Here is a 10,017-nt window from a genome sequence, read left to right on the forward strand (position 1 = left end):
TTGCTTTTGTACTACTGTTCAGTAAGAGAACCTATTAAATGCTTTGTGACAGCTACATAACTCTGGAGCTGGTTCTTCCTTGTCTTTCTTTAAATTGAAAAACTTCAAAACCAAATCCCTTATTGCTGTGTTTAACATTTTCATAGTTCACAAAAATAAAATTTATGCTTGACTAAAAATGCTGTGAAAAGAAAAATCTTGTCATTAACACAGTTTGTTTAAATTATCAGGTGGTCCAATTTTGATAGGAGATTCCTCAGTAAAGTACTGATGAGAAGGTCTGCTCAAAAATCAAGAGACCAGATCCTTAACATTTTCCATGAACTCAACTTGAAGGATGCAATCAGCTATGTGGCTGAGGTACTTGTGAGCACTTGTTGATGTATTACAGCATTATTTGCACTTGTTGGTTATTTTGGGGTTTGGGTTTGTTTGGGTTTTGTTTGTTTTGGTTTTATGTTTTGGTTTTTAATGTGTGTTCTGGTTCTCAATATCACCTGTTTGAGTGGCTGTTATGCCTGATTGCCAAGTATGAGTATATTGTACTTATGTCAGTGTACTTTTCTGTTGGATTTTACCAAATAACTTTGTTTCCATACTCATTGCATGGAAGAAAATAAAATGCCAAAAGGATCAGGGAAACTACTGTCTTTCTAAATGTGTCAGCAGAGTCTGGTTCCTGCAGGACAGTGTGATGTGATGACAAAACTGATTTGAAGAAGGTCAGTTCCAAATGATGTGCATATATGACCCAATTAGTGGACTGCTATAATTTCATTCTGCCAGGTGACAGCATACCCCCCAAAAAAAACCCACCAAAAAACAATAAATTGGATGGGTAACTTTAAATCAATGGAATCATAACACCCACAGTTAAAAAATGAGGGCTAAAGTGATATACTACAGACACCAAATGCAATCAATTTTAAAGTTAGAGAAACTTTAGACTTGCAACAGGAGAAACTATTAAAGCTACAAAATGGAAGGAACTTACTGTCTTTCTACATTCCCAAACTGGAGCAGTGCTGACAGATTGTGTAAGAACTTCTAATTGCCCTTAGTATGAAACTGGCCACCTTAGTTCAAATCACTACAAATGCACAAAACTTACACAGTGTAAAGGATGTTTTTAAATGGAATGTGTTAAACAGTGATCTTTGAAGTGATAATCTATATGTGCTTGTAATCTCCAAGTGAACTCATTCTCACAGCTGGATGATACACCAGTTGATGTCTTTAATTAGAGCAAACACAATTGCTAAGACTGATACTACCACTACTAATCTCTTTTATTTGAAAATGAGCTACAAACAGGCAGCAATGTTCCAGTGAAACATGGAATTTCAAAGACCAAATTGAGAACATAAGATGAAATTCAGAAATTGTGTATATCAAAAGATAAGCAAATAATAGAGCAAGTGGATAAGTAAATGGTTCCTAAGACAAGCAAGTACTTCCTTTTGATTTTGGGGTGGGTTTTTTTGAGATTCAGTCATCAGACTGAGCTCAGAACTAATTTTCTTTCTCTTTTTGCTTTCTGGGTCACATCTCAGAGGAAGAAAGTTACATAATAGCTTTGATGTTGATGAGCATGGGACTCAGATTCACTGCTGAACGTGTTCAGTAGATTCCTTATTGTATTTTTTTCTCTTTAACAGATGCAAAGGACTCTATAGATCACTAAGATATGTAGATTTAGCCCCAGAATCCTTACCTAATACTGTCTTTAATCCCTTATAACAATGTAACCAAGACGTCATCCAACAGCTACTCTTCACCTAAACAAGATATTGTGCAAGCAATAAGGAAACCTCTTTCAATTAGTCTTCAATTAGTAGGCATATACCAATATTTGCTAGACCTACCTCTAACCTTTGCTGCTTCCAATCTCGTAGAAAGTTTAGAAAACTCAGTCATGTATCTTTGAAAACACTGCTGTTGATGTACTGGTGTGTTGAGTCGTAAAAATCCACACAGGTATCCCTGTGTACTTAGTTTGCAATGTGGTACAAAGTGAAAGGTTCATCCCTGCCAGGCTCTGTGAGGAGAAAAGAGGCTGTGAAATTGCAAGGATATGACTTACAAAGAGATTGATGGCTAAGAAATTGCTCATCCTCTACAAACCAATTTAGAAGACTGGAAGGGTTTTTCTCCTAGCTTTATTCACTGGAATATCACTCAATGTAAAGAAACCAGAAAAGCAAAATGTGGTTTGTATTTCTTAACTAAATACAACTTGTCCCCTGCTTCTTGTGCTGCTTGGATACAGCAGCCTCACAAATGATCAGCATTTTCTGAGGTACATTTTGTCCTAGGTGTTTGCAGCTGTAATGTGTCTTGTTCTTTTTTAGGGAGAACGTAGAGGTTCCTTGGCATTTATACGTTCCCCAAGTACAGACAACATGGTCAATGTGGATTTCAGCACCCCACGCCCAAGTACTGTGGAAAGCTCTGTCTCTTATTTACTGTAAGTAATGCAGACTGACTTGGGGGTGCAGGGGGGGAGTGAGACAAATTTGTCTCTTTTTTGTTTGTTTTGTTACATTTGAGGAAACTGAAACAGTGCTTTAAATTTTGAAAAATGCAAATTACAGGGAATATCCATACAGTTGTGCTCTTGTATTTTTACACACAAACAGATATTTGCAGTCAGGGTTGGTAAGTTGAGGCAGATATCCACATTAGAGCTGTTTCGTGTGCCTTTTGTTCACCATCTGCCATAGAGAGGGCTAGATGTCATTTCTGCTCCAGAAAAAGTCAGGAGAGAGGCAAGGAAAAAGAACTGCTTCTTCCTTAACTCTTTCAAGATTCTTTCACCCAACAGAGTATGTGTCATATAAACTGAGAAATTAATGCTACATCTCCCTGAAAGACAGAAAATGAAACCCAAAAATGTCACATTTTCATTTAGCTAATTTTGCCTTTTTTATTTTTAAACTTCATCTTAATTTCTTCCTCTCATTCCCCATTTTCCCGTTTTTATTTCCTGTTCAACAATTAATGGTTTTTCATATATATATATATATATATATATATATATATATATATATATATATATAATCTATTCTTCTTCAGGAGAGAAAAAGCTGGACCAGTTTGCCTTGACATGCAAGCTTTAGAGCAGAGGAGGAAAAGTATTCGGGACACAGAAGATACAATAGCTCATCACACCCTACAACAGTACCTGTATAAACCCAGGCAGGAGGTGAGAGCAGATGGCTAACATTGGACTTGTTTCCTATCTAAAACTAAGAGACATTAGGAACCCAAACTTGGGAGCAAAACTCAAAAGGAAGGAACCCATCTGCAAAATCTGCACCCTTGAGGAAGATAGGCTCTTTGTCTATATTCTTTCTCATTTATGACCATGCTTCTTTAACAGCACTAATGCCTTTGATTTCACTGGGGCCAGTGGAATGCAGAGCTGGGTCCATACGGATTCTGAAGCGGGATTAAATGGAGTGTATCAACTGAAGTGATTCACACTGATAGGGAGAGGCTTACCTTAAATGACAGTCACTCTTACATATTTAAAATTCCTGGACTCTTACCTGTTTCACAGTGAAGAAAAAGAAAGCAAAATAGGTGTTTCATGAATGCCTTCAGACTAGTCTTTGGTTCATTCTTTTTTTATGGAGTTGTTTACATTTGTCTGACACTGATTGGATACGTAGATTCAGGACTTCAAGATGTATTTCTAAATAAATGAATATTGTCTTCCCTTCCTGGCCACAGCACAAACACCTGTACAGTCGACATGAGATCATGCATAGTGAAGATGACAAACAAGACAAAGAAATTTTCCATAGGACAATGAGGAAGCGCTTAGAATCTTTCAAGAGTACCAAACTAGGAATAAACCATCCCAAGAAGCTCAATAAAATCCACAAGCGAGACCGGGGCCAAAAAAGGGTAAAACGCTTTCACAAGGACCCCGATGTAGCAACCTCTTATCCAAACTAAGGGGCTGGGGAGGGCAGGGAGGACTCTGAAGAGTCCTGTGTTACGCATTTATCTCTGTCCTGTAGAACTTCATGAACTTAAAGGGCCTAAACAGCAAGAGATTAAACTATGAGATAACTCGAGGGGCATCTTCTCTCATACTGCTTTCCTCTGTGCTTTGGGACCTTTCTTCTGGGTGAAGGATTTTTGATCAGGTGAAAAACAACAGACCTTAAGCAATGCTACAATATGAAGGAGAGATATTGCAGGGTAGGTGTAGCAGGGAAGCACTATCACATAAAACATTCCACAAAATTTACATACACCTAAAAAGGAATGTACAGCATACAAAGAGACAAAGTTCCTTTCTTTTCCTGTAGGGCATACAAATACAGGGAGGGATGCTAATGAGATACCTCTTGAGTCTCAAGAGAAATTTACAACAGAACTTGGGGCTAATGTTATTTCCGAGGAGGTTATTGCCATTGCTATCTGATGATGATTTCAATAACTTTGTTTGTTTTGTTTCAGCGAAATAGTAGTGCAATACCAAATGGGAAAATACCTTCAGAAAATCCAGTACAAGATTTTCCTTTGAAGGAAAAAGGTAAAAATACTCTTAGAGTATGAGGTTTAACAAAGTCAAATGCCTCCTCCTTCCGCAACAACCCCATGAATACTCCAGGGTTGGGGCAGATTAGCTGGAAAGCTGCCCAGCAGAGAAAGATCTGTGGCTGCTGATTGACTCATTTCTCAACATGAGGTAGCACATGCCCAGGTAACCAAGAAAACCAACAGCATCCTGTCTTATATCAGAAATAATGTGTCCAGCAGGAAGAGGGAGGTGTTTGCCCCCCTGTACTTGACACTGGTGAGGCTGCACCTTGAATACTGTGTTCAGTTTTGGGCAAGGAAGCTGCTGAATGGTCTAACAAACATGAGGTATGAGGAGCACCTGAGGGAACTGTGATTTTTTAGCCTGCAGAAGAGAGGCTGAGTGGAAATGTTATTCTCTACAACTCCCTGAAAGGAGGTTGTAATGAGGTGGGTGTTGGTCTGTTCTCCCAAGTGACAAGTGACAGAGAGGAGATAGCCTGAAATTGAACCAAGGGAGGTTTAGATTAGACATTAAGAAAAATTTCTTCCCTGAAAGGGTTCTCAAACACTGGAACAGGCTCCCTAGGGAGATGGCTGAATCCCCTTCCCTGTAGGTATTTAAAAGATGCCAAGATGTGTTGCTGAGGGACATGGTTTAGCACCACACTTGTTCGTGTTGGGTTAATGGTTAAACTTGATGATCTTAAAGGTCTTTTCCAGTGTAAATGATTCTGTGATCCCATGATGGATGCTAATATATTTGTTACGTAATTAAAAAGTATGTGTCACTTAAAAACTGAAATGAGGTTTAAAAGACACTGAACTACATCTTATTTGTGTTCTTTCTTCTGTTCTTTCAATCTTAAAAAGAATTGAAGTAGAGAGGGATTCACCTTTTTCTCAGTAACTCCATGCAAAAATACTTTTTGTTCTGTATGTTCTTTGAATATTTTTCTAGAGCATCCAGGCTGGCTGAAAAAGTAATATTCTAGAGCTATTTTAGAGGAGAATAGCTTTCTGAACACTTCTAAGTGGGTCTTAGTAAAGAATGCTGTGTATAGATGTCATCCTCTACTTAAGAATAAAAGCTTAATTGCAAGATAGTCTTAATAAGTGATTTAACAGCTGTTGTAAAACTGACCATACTGCAGCAGAAGTAGCAAACTCTATTATAATATTTGAAATCTGTCAGGATACCACTGCTGGTCTCTGTCAATGGATGGAAATGCAGCGACTGGCCATTGTAATGGCCTGACATTGATCAACATGTGAGCTTTTGAGACACAAACCATAGCAGCAGCAGTGATGCCATGTCATGGGTTGACTTGTTTCAGTCCCAGGAAAGCAGATAATTCTGTCAGAAAAAAGCTTAGCCAGAGTATGAATTTTCTCTCTATCATAGTACCAGATAATTATGCAAGCTGGAAACCTGTGATGAGTTTCTTGATGTGATTGGAGTTTAAGCTGCAACCTCTATATACATTCACATCTGCATTTCAGTGCTACAGCTGTTGATTAAATTTTGCTCTTATCTAGAGTCTTTTCAAAGATGTATCTTTGATAACTGCCAGCATCACAACGGGATGAAATAGCATTTTCTATCAGAACTGTTATGAATCTCTGATCGAATTGGACTTTTTTTTTCTTTTCTTTCAGATTTGGAGTTTTCTGAATCAGAAGAAAATAATGATTATGAAACTTTACATCTTGGCAAAGGAGTTGATTTCCTGGCTAATGTTACGAAGCAAAACTTCACAGATACTCCTACTGGTGAAAATATTAATTATCTACAGAGTTGTTTGGGGTTTGTTTGTTGTCTGGGGATTTTTTTATCAAACATAAAAAAACCCCAAATCAACAAACAAACAAACCCAGAAACCTACAAACAAATGAAAGACCAAAACAAATCCCCAAAGACTAGAAATGCTGCTGATTTAGCCTGTGTTTTATGGTTTGTTTTGTCTTGATTTGCTTAATATTTATGTTCATTAATGGAATTTTGAATATCCAGAGGGTATGGAGAGCATTTGCTGCTGACAGAAGTTTTGAGTGTGACTGCTTAAATTTGATCTAAACCTGTTAATTATTTCTAGGAATGGAAAACATTCTTTTATTGTCATCCTACCTCACAAGGCAACTCAATACTAGTCCTTTGGAGCTGGCTTCTACCAGCATTTGAAGCAATTTGTTGTGACAGATTCCATGCTGTTTTGCTTGGTTTTAAGCAAGATTTACTCTATTAAATTCACTCAGCTCCTTATAGGTTTATAGGAGTCACAGAAAAGGATAGATTTGCAGCATTCCTGGAACATTCATTGGATTTAGTTTCAAGTCCAGAAAGTGTCCGAAAGAAAGAAATGGGAAGTCAGTCACCATATATAATAGAAATTACATGATATGGGAACAAATCTTATGAGGAGCAGGTCAAGGGACTGAGATTGTTTAGTCTGGAGAAGAGGAGGCTGAGGGGAGAAAGGAGGTTGTAGTGAGGTGGGGGTTGGTCTCTTCTCCCTAGTAACAAGCTATGGGACAACAGGAAATGGCCTGAAGTGGTACCAGGGAAAGTTGAGATTGGATATTAGGAAAAATTTCTTTACTGAAAGAGTGGTCAGGCATAGGAAAAGGCTGACCAGTGTGGTGGTGAGTCACCACCTTTGGAGGTGTTCAAAAACCATGTAGACATGTCACTTTGGACATCATTTATTGAGCCTGGTTGTCTTAGGCTTACAGCTGAACTTTATGATCTTGGAGGCCTTTTGCAGCTCAAGCAATTCTGTGATTCCATGAAAATTCAGTATTTCTCTTTAGCACTTTTCTGTTTGAATTTTCAGCATGCCACTGCATGCTCACATGTAACACTGTGCATGCAGTGAGGAAAACTTCTTGTGTCTGTACTCTTCAGGCAGACAGGAATAAAACCATTTCCCCTGTCCATGACAAATTCTACGTTTGAGAACGTACAAAGACATCCGGATATCAACACAAATATAAGTGGGTGGCAAGATGCAGACCTAAACTAATTTTGTATTTTATTTTTCTGTTCAAACACTGCAATCTTGAACTCTATTTTAAAAGGCTCCTGTAACTTACTTTGGACTGTTACATGGATTGATTCACCTCCCTCACAAGTTGTGCAGTTTATTCTTTTGCCTTTTTTTCCAAAGTTTTGCTTCATTTTTATGGGTTTGATCTGAGGTTTTTACTTCTATTTTATATTGTGTTTTATTTTAGTTTTTTTTCATGATTGCTTAGGTTTTTTTCATGATTTTTTTTTTGTTTTTTTTCATGATTGCTTTTTTACCTCCTGTTAACCCTAACACAACTGCATATTGGATATAATAACCTGTTTTTCTCTTTAATAGCAATCCAAAGTGACTAGCATTTATCAAAGTAGATGATCCTCGAGGTCTCTTCCAACCTTAGTGATACTGTGATATTGTGATACTGTGAAGATCAACCTGTATGTGTAAAATGGTCTAGTAGCACCTATACTGTTTATACTGGCCTGTTTTTCCCCCATTAGGTCTATTGTCCTCTTACAAAGCATCTTGTTGTCTTACCAAGAAATTGTTTTGATTGATTGGATGAACTTTTTTTAGGAATTGATAACCCAGTATTTTCAGCTGATGATGATGACCAAAGCATCTACATGAAGTTCTCACCATGGTTATCTAGTGAAGATACTGTGGTACCATCACAAAGGGCCCGAGTGCAGATCCCATATTCTCCAACCAACTTCAGACGACTCACTCCATTCCGGCTCAGCAATAAATCAGTAGATTCCTTCCTGCTAGCAGATGGCCCAGAGGACCGACCCAGATCTTTTCTCCCGGAATCAACACATATGTAAAATGTTAAAAGATATTATCGCCTTTACTTTTATTCAGCCTTCCTATCAACACTCACCACTGACAAGCAAACTTACTTTCCTGATTTTTCTTCTTCCAGAACATCTCTTTCCTGCCTGATTTCTCCATATAACTATACACCTTCAGTCTTCCTTTGGCTTGAATTACTTACACTTTCCTTCTGCAGAAGTGCTGTGTAACTATTTGGAATCCTGCTCTTTGTTTTGGCATGAATATTTTAAATGCCAAGAAAATAGTATCCCAAATACTGGAATGTTATGCAACCATTTTCAAGAGGCTCCAGGTCTCTTGGTTAGTTGGTTGTAGAAGATAAAATTTGTACCTGAAGTCCCTAATAGGAATCTGGCAATTCTGATTCAACTCCCTTAAAGAGTGATTGGTCTTTTCCAGTAACATTGTCACTACTGTCTGCAGATGTAAGCAAAGCAGTCCAAAGCTACAGAAAGACAACCAAGTTGCTGATACCAAAGGATATAGTTTGCCCATGAAAGGTCAAATAAGTCATTTAACCTGTTGGACTCTACTGTATTCTGATGGACAACAGGAGCAGCAGGCCTAGACCAATAGTGAGATGGGCTTTCATACTTAGCATAATGAGAACATGATTTTTTACTCTATTGCTAAGAAGCTTTGAGAGTTCTGAGCATTTGTCCAGGTCATGCACCCAGAAGGGGGAAATGGGCCCACTGCTACAAGAGAAGTGTTCAATGACATTGCTGAGGTTGTCATTAACTAGCACAAGAAAGCATTTTAAAATGAAGCATGTTTACTAGAATGTATCAGAGTTCCTTTGCACAAGCAGAAATAATTTCACAAAAGCTAGACTGTGGAGAAGCAGAATTCAGGCTGTGGTTACAGCTTTATCCTTAAACTCTGTTTTTATTTTAATCCATACCTCATTTTGAAACCAGAAAAAGGGTTAGCTTTCTGATGCAGTAAATAACTTGTTGCTTCTAATGTGTCAGAGGTTTACAATTAAATTAACTCTGGGCTTAAATGAATGTCCTGGTTGCCCTTTAATTCTCTCTTTGTGGAAATTTTCCACAACATAAAAAGCAGTCTTCACTTCTCTAATCAACACAGTCAGTGCTGTAAATGAGGAGGGTCAGGTCACAGTTCAGACATCATAATCAAATAAAATGTACGGCATTATTAGGATTATGCAATGAAAAGCAATAGTTGGTTTCATCATGACTTCTCTTTTGTGGAAGCCATGATCACAAATGAATTACCTCTAGTGGCCTCTGTCTATCAACAAATAAAGAAATTAGAACTTGCCTTTGAAGTTTGAAAGCAGTTCTGTACTTAGTTCATGAAAGTTTTTGAGACAAAGAATTCAGAATAAGAGTAAATGCTGGTAGCTTCGATTTGAGAAAGAGAGAAAAGGAAATTCTACTTTAGTTCTGTTCTGGGTTCTGTCCCTGAAGAAGATGGTGCTAGTCCAAGTCTAATTTCAGGAAGCACATCACTTCCTTCACTGGAGTGGCCTTGTAGGTCTCTGACTGGGTATACTACTCAGCTCTTTCTCAATCCATCTTTGATTATTTTTTTAAATTATGTTCTAAAATGAGCACTGCATTAATTGAAGAACTGGGAATTGAACTTCAAC

General features: G+C 37.9%; 1 protein-coding gene across 1 annotated transcript in view; it reads left to right on the forward strand.

Moving 5' to 3' along the window:
- SLC9A3 (solute carrier family 9 member A3) overlaps positions 1-8,389 on the forward strand; it is a 54,712-nt gene extending 46,323 nt beyond the window's left edge. Inside the window, exons 10-16 of the mRNA XM_009910152.2 lie at positions 231-360; positions 2,352-2,467; positions 3,076-3,205; positions 3,736-3,912; positions 4,474-4,549; positions 6,196-6,309; positions 8,139-8,389. Coding sequence (XP_009908454.2) covers positions 231-360; positions 2,352-2,467; positions 3,076-3,205; positions 3,736-3,912; positions 4,474-4,549; positions 6,196-6,309; positions 8,139-8,389 — 994 coding nt within the window. The remainder of the gene's footprint in view (positions 1-230; positions 361-2,351; positions 2,468-3,075; positions 3,206-3,735; positions 3,913-4,473; positions 4,550-6,195; positions 6,310-8,138) is intronic.
- The last annotated feature ends 1,628 nt before the right edge of the window (positions 8,390-10,017 follow it).

The sequence above is a fragment of the Dryobates pubescens genome, chromosome 9 (assembly GCF_014839835.1).
Source record: "Dryobates pubescens isolate bDryPub1 chromosome 9, bDryPub1.pri, whole genome shotgun sequence".
NCBI lineage: Eukaryota > Metazoa > Chordata > Aves > Piciformes > Picidae > Dryobates > Dryobates pubescens.